Source organism: Durio zibethinus, chromosome 9, assembly GCF_047325235.1.
Source record: "Durio zibethinus cultivar Kanyao isolate XHJ-2024 chromosome 9, ASM4732523v1, whole genome shotgun sequence".
NCBI lineage: Eukaryota > Viridiplantae > Streptophyta > Magnoliopsida > Malvales > Malvaceae > Durio > Durio zibethinus.
In genome coordinates, this window is record NC_143170.1 from 5,434,548 (window position 1) to 5,454,931 (window position 20,384).

Sequence of the window (20,384 nt, forward strand, 5' to 3'; positions counted from 1 at the left end):
AAGATTAACAAATTTAATTCCAGATAGAAAATTAATCTAGAATTATGTTTCTTAAAAACAATTTACAATCTAAAAGGAAAAAAATTTGCCTCATACATACTCTGATTAATCCATTGGCAAACGCAAGAGTAACTAAAAGGAACAGAGGCTGGTCTGTTCCTTCACCATGCCAAATTGTTCCTCACTACTGGTTTTTTTTTCATTCTTTCAAGGACTATGTTTCTTATCTATCTTGTCAGATGACCCCAAAGAGTAATCTTTTAGGCATTTCCCACACCTAACAATGAAATAGTTCATTTTCAGATGACTCATGCATTTTCATTTCATTTAGTTACTTGTATGTGGGCCCACAGCCCAAAATTCCCTAAAAGTTCAATGAATCTTTTTCCCAGAATTACAATGATAAACATAGAACTTCAATCATCTTTTTTATTGAATTGCAGAATGAAGAAAAGATTAATCATTCTGAAGAGAAAGATGGAAACTGTTACATTAAAAAAGGAATTACTTTTACTAATGCAACAAAGAGCAAAGGAAAAAGCAATAAGCTGATCCTTCATCAATTAAAGAGACAAGAGTATCAATTGTAGATATAAACAGTTTTTGGGTGCAATTATAAGTAATTTTTTGCAAACCAACAACTGAAAAAATAAGACTTTGTTCTGAAAATCAAGAAACAAAAAGACTTCACAACTCACAAGAGAATTACCAGTTGAAGCCAGAACTGAAAATTTGAGAGAAAATCAAACACTTACTGTTACAACTTTCACAATCCCCATTACAGTGTTTTTGTCCACCCGCCGGCCGCTGGATGCCGCTCTTGTCAACGGAATTCGCCATTCAACTCATTACTTTGACCATCAAATTATACAATAGAAAGAAAAAGTAACTCCCCCAAAGGCAAAAACTTTCAACCATCAATACATTGAAAGCCTCTGCAAACCCATAACCAAATCCCAAACAAAGTAGCACAAACAAGCAAATCCAATATCAAAACCACCCAAACATGTTTGCTCCAAGTTTGCTTAGCCTTTTGTTGCCTATCCCCACTGCCCATATAAAAACCAGCAGCACCACTTTTTTGTATAGAAACAGGGAAATCTCTAAAATCATCACTCACATCAACCTTATCCTCCATCCCAATCCCACCACCTGCATCTTTAGCCTCAACCCCGTTGACCTCCAAACCACCCGATCTTTTCTTCTTTTTCAACCCTTTAATTGGCTTGCCTACCCTAGGAGCCACCACGGTTCTCTTCCCTTTGTTGGAATCCAAAGTTGGGTTTTGACTCGCTTTTGTCGGGGATGTAACCAACTCCAAATCCATAGCCATTATCTTTGAAAAGATTGGATTGAAATGGGATTGGAGACAATTTGGGGTCAAATTATCAGTGCCCACAATTAAACCAGTTAGAAGAAAATCCTCAAAAGCACATTTCAGGTGATCCAAGAAGCAAAAGGACTCAGATTTCTCAAGATTCTCGTGGAATATGAGGAAGTAGGCAAAAGGGTCATCGATTAAGAAGGTGTACGTTCTGTTGGAAACAGTTTGAGAGAAAATCGAATGGAAAAGAGGGGTTTTTTCGATGCATTTTTGAGCTAACGATTCGATTCCTGCTTCTTTGCAAGAGAATTCAGCAAGAATTGTGGGTCCTTTTGCAATGCATGCATAGAATATCAGATTTGGATTGGAGATCATTTGATGGGTTCTTCTTAAAAATGACAACTTTGGTTTTGATTTTTATTTGATCGGATTCGTAATTTCTCAACCCAAAAAAAAAAAAAAAAAAACCTCCCTGTTTTCGTATCTCTCCCAAAAGAGAAAAAAGCTTCTGCCTTTAGCCTTCGCTGTTTACAGATTGTATCATGTTTTTGCTAGGGTTTGAAGCAGAAAGAATGAGGGAGCTGGGTCCCATAGCTGGAAATCGGAAGAAACAAACAAATAGAACAAAAACAAAAATTGAGAGGAACAGAATAACTTTATCCAATTACCCTTCTTTAGGGACTCTAATTACGGGAAATTGCCTGAGAATTTTATAATGTCGGCTTTTGTCGGCCGAACATCCGATAATATAGTAGATTTGCAGTAAATAATTACCTTTAAAAAGGGATAATATTACCAACATACCCATTGCTCTGCTCTAAATCCAAGCCAGTCCCGTTGTTCGATTCATTTTCAACCCAATAATTTTATTTTATTGGATTATAGTCAATTCAATTCAATTCTTTGATACCAAGCTAATGTTGGTTTCCCTCAGCTTGCAACAAAACACAAGAAAAACATATCCCGAGTAAGCCCCCATAGCTGCATGTAATTAATTGTCAATCCTAACTTGCCAAATATGGGTAACATTTAAAAAGGCAGTAGCGTCTTTATCATTCTGTTTAGATGATTACAACGGCAACTTTGTCGAATAAAAAAAGTGCATTTGCAAACTGAATTATACTCTCAGCAAAAAGAATGACCAATGCAACAGCAATGGAAGCTGGACCATGTAATTGTCACTCTGATTATGCATGAACATGCACTGGCAGAGCTTGACAATATTAGAATGTCTTTGGACTTTTGAGGGTTTTTCTTTTCTTTTCCCATTCTTGTGACTCTGTCTTCTCTTTTCAGCTCATGTAATATAAGGTCGATCGATAGAGGCCCATTCGAAAACCTGCTCATATTGAATGGCAGCACTTTCCCAGGTGAAGTCTTTCTGCATACCTCTTCTCATCAATCCCTCCCAAGTTGACTTGTATTCTCTGTAGGTCATTATAGCCGTTCTTAACGCCTGCAATAATATCAAACTTGTTCTCATAGAAAATTGCAGTATATCCATTTGGAAAGGAGACTTCAAAGGTACAGAAAAAGGAGATCAATCACTAAAGAACATTCTGCAGCGCAGAAGAAAAGTTCCAGGTTTCTACCAATTAGTAGCTGATAAATTAGAGATCGGCGATTGCAGGGTAAAGTCAGTTAAAGGCTTAAAGCGGTGTTTTTGTCTAAAACAGGAATCACAGTTACTGGCAAAAAATGTAAAACTCCTATATAATTAGGAGGCGGCAAATGCATAACATTAACTTACCTCCAGCATACTCTCTTTTGTAAGGGGAGAAAAAGTCCACCTGTCATCACATTTCCAACCATTATAAGAGAAACTACATGCAAACAAAACATATATTGAAGTTGATGCACTGCATTCTATAAAAAACATTTTCATCCTTTTATGTATAGCAAGCATGAACAAAATCTCTAATACCATGTTATCTTCTGGCAGATTCTTCAAACAAAATTTTCCAATTGAGAAAAAGGCTACCAGAAGTTTGATGCACATGAAAAACTTTTCTTCGTCATTGTCTCATTACAAAGTCTCAGTTTTGTGTAATTTTTACATCCTTCTCTACATTCAATCAAGCTCCTGACAATATCAATCTAGTTATATTTTTTGAAAAAACCTATAGATGATGTTACATGATGTTTTATCCACAATTGAAATCTTAAATGAAGATTTGTTTTCTATTTTAATTAAAGAACACTTTATTACTACTAAATTTTCAACTCCATAAAAGGTTATACAAAAAATAATCATCTTCACAAAGAATTTACGCCTTTTTATAAGCTGTACTAAGTTAATGAAAAAGAAAAGTAGGGACTGCATACCCTGTGCCTTCACCACTACCTCCTCCAGCATATGGATTGAAATTCTCTACTGTGTCCTGAAGAAGAGTATGTTAGGGGCATGTAATGCAAATAAATCAGATAAATGCGAACGGCTCTAAATCTCATTACTGTTTTAACTCACTCTAAGTCCTCCTGTAGCATGAACTACTGGTACAGTACCATATCTCATTGCATACAATTGATTTAATCCACAGGGCTCAAATCTTGAGGGCATCAAAAGTATGTCACAGCTGCTCATTCCAGAACAATGGTATGTTATTGGTATCTCTACTAACATGTTAACAACAAAAAGAATTTTCCAATTACCCTGCAGTGATCCTATGCGAAATTGGAACATTAAATCCAACCCAACCCCGAAATTTATCTCTGTAGGTTGTCTCTGATGCCTTCATCCAGTCTTCATACAGTGGGTCCCCAGAGCCAAGCATTACCTAAAGCAATTAGGAAGCTTAGTTCTCCGGTAAGTGAAAAAAAGAATAACTAGAAAACAAGATAACAGAAATAGACTAGAAAACATGATAACAGAAATAGAGAGGCCACGAGATAGCACTCAGACTTATGCTTGTTAAAGGCTTGTGCCTATCTGTAATGCACCCACTTACCAAGGCCACAGCAACAACTAGATTTGCACTCCATATTCAGACCATTTCTGAAAAGAGATATTGTCCCCTTTCATCTTAAATAAATCACCAGATTTTATATCAATTAGAAGAAGAATGATATTATACGGTAAAATTAGTATTAAGAAATAAAGATCAACTTAAAATATCTAAATAAGTCATGGTCCTCAACAAGGGTAAATCTACTTTTACCATCCATAAGGAGAAATGTTTTTTTAACTGTAACAGATTTGAAAATAGTCTTCTACCAAACAGGTTACCATGCTGCACCAAAAGGAATACTTCCTTGAATATGTGATACAAATTAAGAGTAATTCTACCTAGAAAGTATCAAGGTTATTAAGTAAATGGAAAACTTACCAATTGTACATTATCTTCCATAAGCTCTGGAGTTGCCCAACGGATCAGGTCAATGCCTTTCTGGTAGTCCAATCTCCCTATAAATCCAATCTGTAAATCCCAACTTAGTGAGAAATGAACGAAAGCATGGCTTTTCACTACCAAGTCTACTCTAACAGGAAGTAAAATAGTACCAATGGACATTCTGGCCTAATTGGAAGACCTAATTCCTGTTGAAGAGCAGTCTTGCATTGAACCTGAAGTTTACAATTGATTGGGAGAAGAATTCAGAACATCAACTTTTTCAACTATGAATGGCTAATACCAGAAACAAGAGATTAACCACCTTTCCAGAGAGATCATCAACAGAATAATGGAAAGCAATATGCTCATCTGAAGATGGATCCCATTCAGCAACATCAATGCCATTCACAATTCCTGATCATCATTGAATGTTTAAGAAGTTTCCAGTTACAAAACATCTAATTTCATCAGAGATTATAAACGTGACTGAGAACATCCAAACACCCCACACATGATCAATGCATACAATTTTCTTTACAACAGTCTGTTCTTGTCCAAATGGAGCTTATGGACAAAGCTAAGACCTAGATAAAGGTCATACTAAATGTTGTTCCCATCAGATGTGGGATGTCATAGAGAAACTTGGGCGTGAAACTTAACCTTCACTAAGTTTGCATCTGCACTACCCTAAAAGCTTTTAGAGTTGTGCACTAGATGACATAAAGGCCATATTCTATTAACAAAGTAGAGAATACATACCATTCAGAACACTCCTTCGACTGCTTAATAGATCATTTAAACCATATCCGCCTTCAACAGTTGTTATTTCCCATGCATAGCCCTATAATAAACAAATATCATAGACTAAAGCCATGTACAAAAATTATTAAAACTGCAAGCAGTAATTCAAACTTACTAAGTAGAGGACAGTTTTTACTTTTCAATTGCAACTCATTGCAATGGAAGCAGGGCGAACATTCTGTGACTTTTCAGTTAGATTTACATAATACATGATGGGAACCATCAAATAAAGTTTCAATTATGGACCGAAAATTCAAAAAATTACTAACATTACATATCTGGACCTTAAATGTATGGTTTTGAAAATTCAAAAAATTACTAACATTACATATCCAAACAAATGACTAGATGTAAATGTACCATTAAATAGATCTATATGTAAAATAAATCACCTTGCTAACTGTAAGTATTCGATCAGCTGTCACAATTGCACCCTTTAAAATATTCACAGCTTCCCCTGTGTCGAGAGCATGTGTCCTTGCCCATGTAGGAAACACCCATTCCAATGCCCCATACCACTCTAAAGGCAATCCCAAATTTTTGTAGCTTGCTGCAGGTTCCACTCCCTTGCACAAAGAAGAAGATATATTTAAAATTATTATTGCAGAAATACACTTGCACAATTTGATTCATAAGAGTTCAATTTGCAAGTCTTACGGCCTTAAAAAATTTGAAAGGCAAGTTTTAAGATCGGTCTTGGCGTACAAGAAAATGAGAGAATCAAGAACAAAGCAAAAGAATAACCACAAGAAAAGCATCTACCTGATGTGCAAGGTTATGAATTACTAGGATGCTCCGAGCATCCTTATAAACTCCAAATGGACGGTATTTGGAAGCCAAAAGCCTGAAAAATGTGACATGGAAAATCAGAAGTCCCAGAAAAATTGCAAACTTCATAAATTGTGTAATATGAATGTTGAACTAAGTTTCTATACTAAAAAATTTTCTCCAAACCAAAACCAAAGCTACTATGCATACTCTTCCCATAACAAGAAGAATGTTGCAAGAATCATCAGCAGATGTTCTAGTGGCCTACAACTTGTGTCTATATTTGTATCAAATCGGAGTTTTACCATTCTTAAAGGAGCACATTTCTTTTCTTTTTCATTCCAAAATTCAAGGAAAGGGAGGAGAAAGGAAATTGTAAATTGCTAGCTGATAATAGTTGCGCACACAAGTACAATAGGAAAAGTAGACAAATAAAGTGATATAAAAATGAAGTAGCAAAATAATTAATTGGTGATTAGACAATGTTTCTAACACTTATAAGCAAATGAGATATAAAGTCAGACCAATAAAAAAAGGCAAACAAATGCAACGATAAGCAGGCAACATCTTACACTGGCACTAGACCAGCATGCCAATCATTGACAAGGAAGAGACACTTCTCTCCATAGGTATACCCTCCCAATGGAAGCACTAATGGAGCTTCACATGCTGTATGGCAAAGTAAAGTAAACCGAAACTGTAAAGCCAAAAAGGAGAAAAGACTGTCATTTAATGTATAGAATTTTCATGTTAAACCAAACGACAACCAGGACAAACAGAAGTATACCTGGTTATCACCAAAAGCACCATGACTATCACCATATGGATTTCCAGGTCTATGGTAAGAAGGATGGTCCACAAATACCTTATAATGGAGGGAAACAACTTGAGAAATAGATGAATGAATGTTATGAGCTTATAGCTAATTGCCCTCATGATTCTTTAATAAAGAATCTCTCTTTAAGTACATATCCATGTAAGGAGTTTTAGATTAGAAGTGGAAACTTACCCAATCAACACCCTCCCTATACTCATGGAAGAATGCAATCTCTTGCTCCCCTCCAAAGCAATGTATCTTAATGCGCCGATCTACATCAAAAGCACCTGTGAAATTTTTATCCGCAGATGTACCGTGCAGGTATCTAGGAGAGACAACCATGACTCGGTGTCCACGGCCAGCTAGTATTATCGGCAAAGAACCACAAACATCTCCTAATCCACCTGTCTTTGAATAGGGTGCAGCTTCAGCAGTAACAAAAACAATATTGTAGGTTACTCTTGTTTGGAATATTTCGTCTTCAATTCCCTCATCTTGGTCTTTGGTATCAGTGGCCTCATCTTCATAAGAGTCAATAACTTCATGATCACCTATGATTCAAGTTAATATACTACAGTTAACCCACAGAAGTCCATTTAATCTTTAAGAACAAAATATTGCTAAGGATTCTAGCTAAAGCAGATCAAACTTAAGTGGGTCAGGAGAAGTGGCAAGTTTTAAGAGTTAAACGAAATCCTGGAACAATAAAAAATATAAATAAAAAATTTACACCTTACATATTATTTCACTAACATGACAAAAAAATACGGAGGGAAAACAGACAGATAGGAACTTTCACAGGGGAATTATCTAGAAAAAATGAAACAAAGTCAATAGAACCAGTATGACAATGACAATTGAAAAAAGGATTTTCCAAATAGTCAGAAGTTTTCATATGACAGCCACTACCTGGGTGAGTAGAACTTTAGGTCCCAATTAATTTTTTGCCACTGCTGTCACAAGGCAAAGTTTAGCTAGGAGGCAAGAGATATATAAACATCTCGCAGTTTATTGACCATAGGCACAACATACAGACTCAAATGATACTATGATAGCCTATGTTTAAGTAGCAACTTTCATTGTTGAAAGTTCTCGAGTCCCATGGACAGTGATATGGATAATGATCGGAAAAAGAGAAAGAGAAAAATCCACATTGAATAGTTAATAACCATAGAATGCAAATTCCACCAACGCCTATGTTTTCACAATGTGAATCTTGACCAGCAAGATGTGCAAGAATCGTCAATAAAAAAAACTACCATGTCCCACTAATCTCTGCTTTGGCACACAAATTAATTAACAAATGAAAATTTAATCACCGAAAAGGAATAACATATATATAGATATATATATGTATGTACGTATGTGTGAATGGACAAAGTGGTCAATTTCTGTTCCACAGATGGCTGGGATGGGGGACCAGCCCGTGGAGTTGAACCCAAACATGCACGCAAATGTACAAGTACAATTTGCCTGATGCAAGGGAAAAGCTCAGTTTAGCGGATCGATATATAATATAACACCCTTGTACTTGCTTTGGTCCCATCACTGGGTTAGAGCATGTGATTGATTTTACACTGTTTCACTACTGGCTATCAAAATGACGCATAATCTCTAATAATAAAAAAACCAACGGTTAAAGGAATAACGCGATTGGAGCAGGAAAGCTATTGTATATCAGTTGCTCATCTGCCGGTCCTCAATTTTGCATCTCACTTTTTTCAAATATTAATGAATGAAAGGAAGACCAGATCTCAAAATAATAATAATAATAATAATAAGGAGCAGTTTCATATTATCATATAGACAAAAGATGGAGTATATCAACATAAAATAACACAATTTATCTTTCTAAAACAGAAAAAGTGGAAAGTCTCTAAAGTGTTTTACTAATCACTGAAAGAGAGAAAAAGCATTCATAATCATCAAAGGATTATTATATTATAAATAACTGACAACAGTTAAAACACATAGACTCATAGATTATAAAAAAAGAGAAAAAAAATGTTGAATAGTATTTGGCTGTTTCAAAGAGTATTATATCTTGGTTTTTGTTATAAATCAAACAGAGAAAAAAAAAAAGCAAAGAAGAAATTTCAATAATTTATAAAAGTGAAAATACCAGGAGGAATCAAGTGCAAGCCAATAACAGAGCCAGAGTCATCCCTATCTATGCCCAGCATAAGACCATGCTTTTCCTTTTCTTCTTCTTTTCCTTCTTCTTCTTCTTCTTTAACAGCATTGGAATTAGAGCCATCTGTTAAACCGCCGAACCCATCTCCATTTCCAGTTTTGTCCGATCTTACAACCGTCAACTTCCCATTTTGAAAACTCCTTGTCAACAAATGACCAAAACGCAGTTGCCTGCTCGGCCTAAAACTGCAACCTTCTCGAGATATGTTGGTAGCTAATTTGCAAGTTATTACACGAATCAGTGGCAGAGACCCCATCGGAAAACAGGGAGTAGAGCGAGAAAAAGAGAGAGTTTTAACAGAAACAGAGAGGGAATAGTCGAGGAGAGTACGAAAGAAATCCTGAAATAGGAAATACTGAAAGAACAAAGGGCAAAACAGGACAACAGAGAGACACCTGTAACTCTGGTAATAAAGACAAGAAAAAAGAACAAAATTACACTTCTCCTGTCCTTTTCTTCATTTCTACATAGAAAGAAAGAGAGAGAAGCGCTTCTTTTGCTTGGGTTTTAAGAGCGAGAGATCCGGTAAAAGCCGAAAATTTGGATGCCCTATGGAGCTCCACACGGCTGAAGCTTTTGCTAAAGTGACGAAGTTTTGCCAAATCATCCATCGAATGGACATTCCTGACATGGCAATTGTAGATGTGACAGCTCGAAAGGGCAATGATAAGAAGCAAACAGAAGTAAGATTGAAAATTAAGGTTGAACGACATCGTTTTGTTTTCATTTGTCTTTCCCGAGAAGATCCATGCTCCGTCACGTGAACTCTGCCATTTAAAAACCGGTCGATTTCATATTTCAACCACAACTTCACGGTCAAGCCGGATTCTTAAGGTAATTTTCTTCCCTATTTTAAATGATATAATAACTCTTTATTAGGTTTTTATTTTTTGAAGAGAACTATTGATTACTGGGGAAAAAAAAAAGATAATTATTGATTACATAATGTGATTTGAAGAGATAATTTTTTTATTAGATAAAATTTCAAATTATTTTAAGTAAAAACCGAAAAATTGGCTCTTTGAAAATATAAAAATGCTCCTTAATCCCTTTTGGGCTAATAGCATCTTATTTTATATATTTTTTTATTCAAAAAACAGAAAAAAAAATAATACTTAATATAAAAGATTATTTTAATTAATTCATGTAACAATTTAAAATGATCACTAACATGAATGAAAGAGCAATAAATAGCAACATATATATTAACATATAACAGAAGTTCACATCATATTTATAGTGACAGTTCTCTACACAATCAACCAATATCGTTTCACCAGCCGTGACTGCCAATAGGCAACCTCCAATCCTCTTCACCACCACCGGCATCAGGACTACAGCCTCCGAGACGTCTAGACGTTACACTGGCACCATTATTCTTTGGGCCAGGGCTTCTTGGTGCCTGGTAGATTGTTGTTCCCCCACCTGAACTTGAGGAATCACAACCTGAGACTTTCTTTGTTGATGGGTTCCATTGGGGTACATATGGTCCACGTTGCTGCTTGACTTGGCCTTGACTTCGCACCTTGGCCTTGGCAGATTGGGTTGGGGCCATATAGCTGGGGACATTATTGGACCCTAATTGCGGTTGCTGCTGCTTTAAGTATGGGCCTGAATCCAATGGTGTCATAACGTCCATTTCAACAGTCCTCTCAGAAATGCAATCAATGGTGGTGGTGGGTAGTGTCGTGTAAGAACCCTCTTGAACGCCTAATTGATGGGCATGGTATGGTTGCGATGACATCCAATGCTCGAGCCAATTCCAACCCCATTGCTCCTTCTCATGCTCGTTAAGGTAGATTCCAACATCCTTGCCATTGGGGTGTGGTTGCATGAGGAGTTGATGCTGCCGCAGCTGTTGCTGTTGCTGCTGCTGCTGCTGCTGCAAGAAGTGAATTATGAAAATGTAATCACCAAACCGGGGAAAACACATTAATTTCTGATTTTTCACTGAACAAAGTAATTTTCAAATGCTTATGAATATAATGAAACATTAACCAACCTGATAGCTATAGGCATAAGCAAGGGCTCTTTCTCTTCTCATCGCAGCATCATGTTTCTTTGAAGCACTTTCCTTGACTTTCTCCGAGCTTTGATGCCCAACATCCCAGCCGTCATATTTCTTCAACAAGCTCTCTGGCTTTCGTTCTATTTCTTCCATTACTCTATTTTCTTCCTCCACTTCATCCACTCTCTTCTGAAGCTTCTCATGCGTTACCTGCAGCCTACGAGATCGAACTCTTGCCTGCACCCGAACTAATGCTTGCATGCACCGCATTGTCATTTGTGCTTGCTTGCGCACATTATAGCCTCTCACTAGTGCCTGCAACCTCACCAGCCCCTTCAAAGCACGCAAAGCTCTCCGAGCCTACAAAATCAAACTCAAAATTGAAATAAAGCCATCAGTAACATTTAGACAACCTAAGATACGAATGTCCCCTTTCCTCTCTGGAACTTAACTGCAGTACCAAATTTTCTTGTTTGCGCACATTATACTTGTTTTCACTATTTATATTGCTCAGTGATTTTACTTAATAGGATTACCTTGAAGGAATTATTTTGTTGTGCCTTACAAACTTATTCTTTCAACTATCCCAGGAGAGAAAAAGTTTACAGAGATGGTGACAGATTGAGAGGGGTTTTTTACCAGGTAGCCTCTGTAATAGGATTGAATGAGGGTTGCAGCTCTTTCTTCCTTAGAGTGGCGTCCATAACCAGCCAATCGAACAACTTTAGCAGCAGCTTGAGCTGCTGCAACAGCAGCTTCTGCAGCAGCAGCAGTAGCCATGGCCACAGCGATGGCATGGTCCCTATCTTCATTCAGAGGAGTTGACATTGCAGTCTCATTATTTGTGATGTCCGGTGAACTCTCCGAGGGGAAATGTTCAAATGACACTACTTCCGGGGCCTCGTTAGGCCATTTCTCCACATTATCTTTCTGAAAATCACACCGCAATAATTGCTCAGTGCAAACATTTCATCAACATTTGCTCGTACAATGTTAACCAATGAACACTAAAATAAAATTTTCTCAGTTAAGTCAATGAATTTTTGTTTCTTACTAGCTAGTAGAAGAGAAAATTTGTGTTTCTTATTATTGGTATGGCATGATTGAGATCTAACATTTCAAGCACATGATGATCAAATTGAATGATGTGATAGCTTAGGCAGCATGATAATAATGTCTCAACGTAGTCATGTTGATAGGGGACCAGTGCCCCTAGCTTGTGTTCATGGTCCTTATTAGAACAATGAAAAGGAAGGTCATCTTGTTCCACGAAGTACAATAATATAGGACCTGTTCTACTATACTACGCCTCCCTGTTATCAACAAGCCCATATGAAATATTATTTCATCTTTGAACAAAAAAAAAAAACAAGCAAACAAAAGCAATCCTCCTCTACCATTTTCATTCTGGATAATTTCCTTTCACCATATTAATATAGTCAAATCAAAAATTAAGTATTGACAGCAGCAATGAAGACAGGTTGTTAAATATTTTTTAAGTGAAATTAATTTATTTTAATACGGAATTAATTGAGATTTTTATTTTGTCATTTTCATTTCATATATCAAAACTAAATCAGACTTTGTTATTGCTGGTATTACAGATATGATTATAAGAATCTGTGGATAGCTACTTTCTACAAATTTATATTAGCTGCTTCCTAGTATTGTAACCACAAATGAGTAAGATCAAACATAACAAAGTCCTTGCAATCTTGGGCAAAATAACTAACCAAGAGAAGACAAGAAAAGATAAGAAACCAAAGAAACACAAGCAGAAACCAGAATGTTTTGGATGTAGATGTTTGGTTTTTTTTAAAGGGCTGCCTTAGAATGAAATTCTTGGTAGGAAAAAAAAAATCTTTAAAGGTGCCGACATATATGTCTTAGAAATATGTCTATCAAATCAGTCAGGAAAATTCGAAAAACCAATTGAAATCAGTTACCTTTTTCTCAGGCAAGTCCTTAGAAGATGATTTGAACACTTTCTTCACCGTTGAGAACCACCCACTCCCTTTCTTTCCCATCTCCGGTCAAAACAGGAGCTTCAATAATTGTAAAACACAGACATGAATATCAGATTTAACATAGACCAGCTTTTTAACTAATCCACAATGCATTCATGAAAATTTGTAAATAAAAGAAGCACGAGAAACATGAGAAAACAGAAAATAACGAAACTAGAAAACGAATCCACAGTAACATGATGTCATGTCCCCTTCCCAGTTAAACCAATTAAGACAAGGTTGAAAACCCATGTCAAATGATGAAAACAGAGAATGCATAGCAGAGAAACCATTGAAATTGGAAAACAAATAGTAAATAGATTCGAGAATGAAAAGTGAGGAGTACCCAGAAACCGAAAAACGACAAGAAATGAAGATATAGCTTAGAAAGAAAAGATCATACCTGAGACAAGAACAGAAAGCTGATATGTTTTCAGTTGGCTTGATCCCTTGTCATGTTTTGTCTATATCATTTTCCATGTATTTTAGAAGGAAATTACGTCACTCTTTTCTTTCTTTCTTTCTTTTTTTTTTTCTTTGAGTTGATAAAGCTGGAGGAAAAGATAAAAAGAAACTGAAATTTGATGAAAAAAAAAAAAAGTGAAATGGGGAGAGAAGGCCGCAGAGAGTATTTTTGAGAGAGAAAGAGAAGGAGTAACTGTCAGAGACCCGCGCGATCGGCCGATTGGAATTATCAAACTCACGGGGCGTCTACCCGATATTACAGTTGGTTTGGGCCAATGGACTTCTACCACGTCATCCCAACCTTTCCCACGTAATTACAGGCCTACCTAGCCATACTTTCATTTTATCATTTTTTTTCCTTTCAATTGTGAATTTATATATTATGAAATTGTATTTAATGCATTTTGATGTAGTTTTTAAATTTCACCGATAAAATTAAAGTGTCTGTTACATATTTTATTAAAAAATATTTTTTAAAATTAATATAATAAAAAATACATATAATAATTTTTTTTCTGTTTGGGATTGTAGAATTTAAAAATAATATAATATAAAAATAATATTTTTATATGTTTTCATATCAACTTCTGGTTTTTTTTTTTTTTAAATCTTGCAAAAATTGTGAGCCTGAAGTCAAGATCACATGATTTACATGTTGGATTGATCCCCTAACCAATGGCCTTTTGTCTTTTTTTCTTTGGCTCTGAGTCTTAACTGATAAATTTAAGATCATATTTGATTTATAAAATAATGAAATCAAGATTACATGAAGTACATCAATGGCCTTAATCAATAGCTTTTTACCTTTTTTTCTTTTTTTTTTTTATAGGCTGGGAGTCTTAAATGATAAATTTAAGATTATATTTGATTTACAATATGACGATAAAATAAGAGGATAACTATTATATATTATATTTAATTTATATATAAATAAAGATATAGAATTATAAAAAAAATTAATCATTTTTTTAATATAAGATGACCCAATCTTTTTAAAATAGAAAAAGTTATTTTTAATAAATGAGATTAAATTTGTATATCTTAATATATTTTTAAAAATAAATTAATTATTTAAATTATTTAAATTTTAAAAAATTATAAAATAAAATTAATAAATAAATTATTATATCTTAATCCTTATATATATCAAGTATAAGATAAGATAAAATTATTTAATTTAATCATATTCATAATATCATTTTATCTTATCTTATTATAATCTATGTGTTTCATTCTCTCTTTGGGATGAATTTTTCTTTATTTTTCAAATAATTTTTTTTAATATTAAAATCTTTTGTTCTATTATATATGGTTTTGTTCTTATTAATTAAGCTTCGTACTCAAATATGCTTCCAATCTTTTATACAAGAATAGGTTTTAATTTTTAATATTTTATTACATGCAAATAAATTTATAATATTTTATTTTACTATAAATAAAATTAAAAACTTTCAAATTTACAAGAAAATCAATTAAAACTAATTCTCCTTTTGTTCTATTTTATTTTTCAATTTTTTTGGAATATTTCAAAATTATGTCATATTTTTTTTAAACATCTAAAAGTCTAATTTTTTTATATTTTAAAGTTATTTTTTATAATTATTTTTTTTTACTTTTTGGCATTAGAAATTATGAAATTTTAATTTTATAAAAAAAGTTTAAATTTTAATATTAAATATATTAAAATCAATATTTTTTTTAAACTCTGTGAAAATCAATATATAACAAATATTTTGAGATACAAACATTAATATTTTATATATACATATCTTAAATTTGTATAATAAGATATTATATAATAAAAAATCTTATATTATACAATTATATTATATATATAAACAATTGTTAATCTCATCTAATTCAATTAAATTTTTTATGCAATTTTAAAAATTTATAAATTTATTTGTAATAAAATAAAATGTTCTAAACTTATTTACATACAATTAAAAATTGAAATTCATTTTATAAAAAAAATTGAGACTATATTTAAACCATAATCTTATGCGGCTTTAACCGTCGCCCGACTATCAATGATTTCATTTCACCTTGCGGGAGGGGCTCGGGGACAAATGAATATTGGTTTCACCTATATGAATCATGAAACAGAAGCGGCGCTTTAATGTGATCACAATATAAATACTAAATGGGTAAAGTTTTGAGTTGGATCATACCAAAGAAATAAATTACTAATAACAAATCAACTTCTTTTAATCCTAGTGATAATAAATTTAATTTTTTTTAAATAATATTTTAATTTTAAATTTTATAAATAAAAAAATTTTTATTTTCATATGAAATTCGATTAAATTCGATTTTAAATTAATCAAGATTTAAAATAATTTTTAGATATTGGGAGATTTAAAAAAAAATTACTAATAACAAAGTACATTCGTACCATGTTTTAAATTTTTAAGGCGTTTTACGTGTGTATTATTGATATTAATTTTCTTCTTCACAATAAATGCATGCAAATGTAAACAAAACCAAAAAAAAATAAATTATAGTACAGATGTTATGTCCGTATTTGCCACTTTTTTCTACCAAATTATTGCGAAAAATATTTTATTTTCTTCCTTTTTAGTTGGTTTTTAATTTTTTTTTAATTTGTTGATGCGTTGATCTCTCGAGATAGCAATGGATCATTTATGTTTTTTCTTCTTATACGCAATTTGCATTTCAAAATGGCAAAATAATATGGTGAAATGTGTAAAAAAATAAAAAAAAAGGTAAAATTTATCCTTTCTTTGGTTTTTAATGCTTTGGGGTGTCGGTAAATGCAAAAATAGAAAGACTGGTAAAGGTCGATGTCTAGCTCTAAGAAACCTAAAACAAAGGGCAATGTGGATCCACCACATAAAATAATTTTATTGCTTGGTGAGCTGTGAGTTCTTGTGGTCACTTATCAACTTCATTTATGAGCTGTGACTGAGCTCTTGCCATTATAAGGAGGAGTCCGGTTTTAGTTTGGGTACCCTCTCGATAAATGAAAAGGGAGTTGGGTGACAAGCTCCTTTCAAATTTACGTTATCCCCGCACATTTATTTATTAATTATTTACATACAATTTAAAATTATAACCATAAATATATATTTAATAAAATAAAATTTTATTTTTTATATTTTTGTTTCGACACAATTTATGATATATAATTTTTATATAAAATACGATATAAATATAAATTTTAATATTTTATATGATAAAAATATATGAATTATCAATTTTATCTTACATAAACTTTTGAGAAGACAAAAAATATATATAACTTACATAATTTAAAATTTAATTAATTTAATTTTTATAAGTACGATTAAAAAATATATTCAATAAGCTTAAATTAAAATCATAATAGTTGTAATTTATTTTTTATTTCAAACTATAATTTTTTTTGTATAAAAAAAATAAACCATCGACTCTTTACACGTACACAAGAAGTGAATGTACGAGGATTGATGTTTATGTTTTTCTGTTTATATAAATGGCTTCGAATCTTTGAGCTTCCAATTAATATAAAATAAAAGAAAGCAACAATGGGATGATTGCCTGATTGGCTTAACCTTTTTTCACACCTTTATATATGTGGAGGAATAGCTCTAAGCTTAGATTTGAGATGAAACAGATACTTCAGCAGTTGATGAAATTAATGTTTGTCCATACATGTGTGGATTTGAAAGCAACAAGTTTATGAAACCTTAAGATTGGGTTTGAGGGAGAAGCCAAGAGTAATCAAAATCAAGAAATGCAGTCAATCACTTCAGATAAGAAATCCCAACCGCTAACCTCAATCATGAGACAAAAACATTTCTTCATATCTCATTAACGTTTGGTGCAACAAATTGTACCTTATTTTAAAATTTTAGAAATTATTAAAAATGTTAAAAAAGTATTGTATTTAATTATATAATTAATAGTGAAATTAAGTTTTGATGAGGCCAGGCCCAAGAGCAAATTGCTCTTGCTGGATCTTCCAAAGTGGCCTCTGCGTGTTTCTTTTAAGTCTGTTATGTTCAAACAATTGAAGCTCCAACGCTTAAAGCGAATGCTGATCCTCTGAAATGGCCCAAAAACAGTTGAATTTATTTCACTCATTGTACAGGAAAAAAAAACAAGGGTTCTTAGCCGGCCATTGAAGCTTTAGTGGATGCTATGGTGGAATGAATTTTGATGAAAAACATGAATGTTATATAATTTTGCAACTCAAGCTATGGTTGGGCTTGAGGACTCAGTGCTGTAGCACGTTGATAGCTAATGCATATTGTTTCATTTGTAACATCTATGTTTTGCTTGTAATTATGCTCGGTGGTAGGAGTGATAATAAATCAAATTAGATTCAATTCGATTTTTTTTTATAATATATATATATATATGATTATAAAATTTAAAATTTTGACTTTAATTCAAATTAAATTTTTATACGATCTTATATCTAAATTGAATTTTATTGATTCAATTCAGTTCAATGCATCAATTTTTTTATATATATATTATTTGAATATAATTTTTAATATATTTAAATAAATTTATGTATAAAATAATTATTTTTATTTTATAAAAATTTAAAAAATATATATAAAAGCTCATAAAAATATATAATTAGGTTAGTTTCAATTTTCTTTTAGTTTTTCGCTTATCGATAAAAAATTCGATCCGAATTTAATATATACATTTAATTTCGAACTTAATCCGAATATAACTGAACATTATGATTTCAATTTAATTTTTAATTTTTAAAATTTTTGTACTTTTATTCAGTGACAGATCTTAATATTTGATTTTAAGAAGTCAATTAATATTATAGTAAATTTTAAATTTTCATTAATTTATCTTATATATTATTAATATAAATATACATACAAGACATGTACTAAAAAACCTACAAAATTATAATTTTATCAATTCATAAACAAATGTACAAAAAAAAATAATGCATCAAATAAATAATTTTACTTAAAATTGTGAACGACTTTTTCTTTTAAATATAAACAAACCAATTGTTAAATACATATTTTTCTTCAAAATCAATAAAAATAAAATACACCATTAAAAGAATAAAGTTAAGACTTTGGTATTAGAAGTTATAGTGTTTTTTAAACTTTTATAAAATGGTTTTAATTTAATTTTTGTATCGAAAATTTTTTATGTTAACTGGAGAAAAAGATTAAAGATAGAAGCAAAGTGAAGATTACATGGAAATAAGTTGCCGTTGATTCAAAAAAAAAAAAAATGTTTGACATTTGATTGTAGATTAGCTAACATTTCAAAAAAAAAAAATGAATAAGCTAAAAGTTTAATTTAAATTTTATTAAATTGACATGATTGTGATTTAATTCTTATAACAAATTGTTTTATTTTTAAAATTTTAACTTGTAAATAATAATTAATTGGTATGATAAAATAATAATAATGTGATTTTAATCCTTTTTAACCTACTAGGCATAGAAGTAGGTTAAAACTAAGCATAAAAGCAAGTTAAAAGCTAAGTAAAAATAAATAATAGTATGTTTTGTTTTAAATGGTGAATTTAATTTATTTAGTATATGTTTGAGGGTTTAAAATTTTGGATACCCCCTCTGACTTGTATTACATTTCCTTCTTTTTAACTATTTTTTTAATTTTTCATTTATTAAGTATATTTAACTATAATTTGTGGATATTATAGCTTGTATATTATGACTTGCTCATGGTTAGTTTAATTGGACTAGATATATGAATAGTAGGTTGCCTTGAATTGTATGTTGCTTTTGCATAAATTAAGTTTCGTTGGATTTGATGTTTAAGCACATGTTTAAGGTTGTTTAAGATTTCTATTTCATTTTATTTTAAAACTAACATTTTAGTATTACGAGGGAAAAAGAGATTGGTACAATTGGATCGATCGCTTAGGCTATGTTTGATATAATTAAAAAATAAAATGATGAAAAGAGATAAATGAAAAAGTACAAGGAAAATGAATTTTAAGTGTGCTTGGTTAGAAAAAAATGAGAGGAAAAAATAAGAAAAATTATTATTTTTCACATTCATCAACAAAAACAAAGCATTCTAAATTAAAAAGAAAATATGAGAAAAATGAGAGAGGTGTGAACAGCATGTATTACTTGTTTATAAAATTGTCTATTATATTTAGATTTTTTTACATCTTAAATTTATAATAAATTATAATAATAAAATCTTGTAATTTTTACTTTAAAAAAAAAAAAATTTTACCATTACTATGGAAAGAAAATTACATTTTTTTCAATTTTTTTTTATATTTTCAATCAAGCACACCAATAAAAAATAAATAAATAAAAATTTCCATCTTTCCGTTTTTCTCCTCTTTCAATTTTTCTTTTTTTTTTTTTTTTACCCTATCAAGGTAAGTCTTAAAGCATAAATATTCTAAAATAAGCTTGACGATTCATATATTTGTATCATATAAAATTTTAAAATTTATTTATTCGTATTATATTTAACATAAAAAATATGTATAATAATTTATATTAATATAAAATTTAAATTATATAATTTTCGTATTATTTTTTATATTGTATTCATGTTGTTTAACATGTTTTTTTTTAATTATTAAATCTATTATCGAATTACATGTAAAAAATATTAATATTTAAAATGGGATTGATTCTTTAGAGCATAAAAGCTCATAAGTATCATTTTGCTTAAGAAATGATTGATCTTTTA

The 20,384-nt window shown here is 31.7% G+C and overlaps 2 protein-coding genes and 1 pseudogene across 5 annotated transcripts; all 3 read right to left on the minus strand.

The window, feature by feature from the left end:
• Positions 1-411: 411 nt before the first annotated feature.
• Positions 412-2,149, minus strand: LOC111316119 (phytolongin Phyl2.2 pseudogene; annotated as a pseudogene). Its single transcript, XR_016345095.1, has one exon. The product of XR_016345095.1 is annotated as a phytolongin Phyl2.2 pseudogene (transcript).
• Positions 2,150-2,285: 136 nt separating this feature from the next.
• LOC111309123 (starch synthase 1, chloroplastic/amyloplastic-like) lies at positions 2,286-9,552 on the minus strand. The gene is made up of 15 exons (XM_022908012.2): positions 9,162-9,552; positions 7,232-7,590; positions 7,010-7,087; positions 6,795-6,919; positions 6,217-6,298; positions 5,847-6,020; positions 5,413-5,494; positions 4,976-5,067; positions 4,824-4,886; positions 4,651-4,740; positions 3,977-4,101; positions 3,792-3,900; positions 3,650-3,705; positions 3,075-3,114; positions 2,286-2,780 (listed from the first exon to the last, which is right to left on the minus strand). The coding sequence occupies exons 1-15, from the start codon at positions 9,487-9,489 to the stop codon at positions 2,622-2,624; spliced, it is 1,962 nt and encodes a 653-aa protein (XP_022763747.1). The 5' UTR covers positions 9,490-9,552; the 3' UTR covers positions 2,286-2,621.
• Positions 9,553-10,409: 857 nt separating this feature from the next.
• Positions 10,410-14,027, minus strand: LOC111309136 (protein IQ-DOMAIN 21-like). Of its 3 annotated transcripts, none has more exons than XM_089765685.1 (5): positions 13,651-14,027; positions 13,188-13,286; positions 11,881-12,171; positions 11,236-11,601; positions 10,410-11,109 (listed from the first exon to the last, which is right to left on the minus strand). In XM_089765685.1, the coding sequence occupies exons 2-5, from the start codon at positions 13,266-13,268 to the stop codon at positions 10,507-10,509; spliced, it is 1,341 nt and encodes a 446-aa protein (XP_089621811.1). In that variant the 5' UTR covers positions 13,269-13,286; positions 13,651-14,027; the 3' UTR covers positions 10,410-10,506. The 3 variants fall into 3 exon arrangements, with proteins under 3 accessions (XP_089621811.1, XP_022763775.2, XP_022763786.2); XM_022908040.2 differs by having other exon boundaries at positions 10,410-11,115; positions 13,651-14,023; XM_022908051.2 differs by having other exon boundaries at positions 10,410-11,112; positions 13,651-14,017.
• Positions 14,028-20,384: the final 6,357 nt, after the last annotated feature.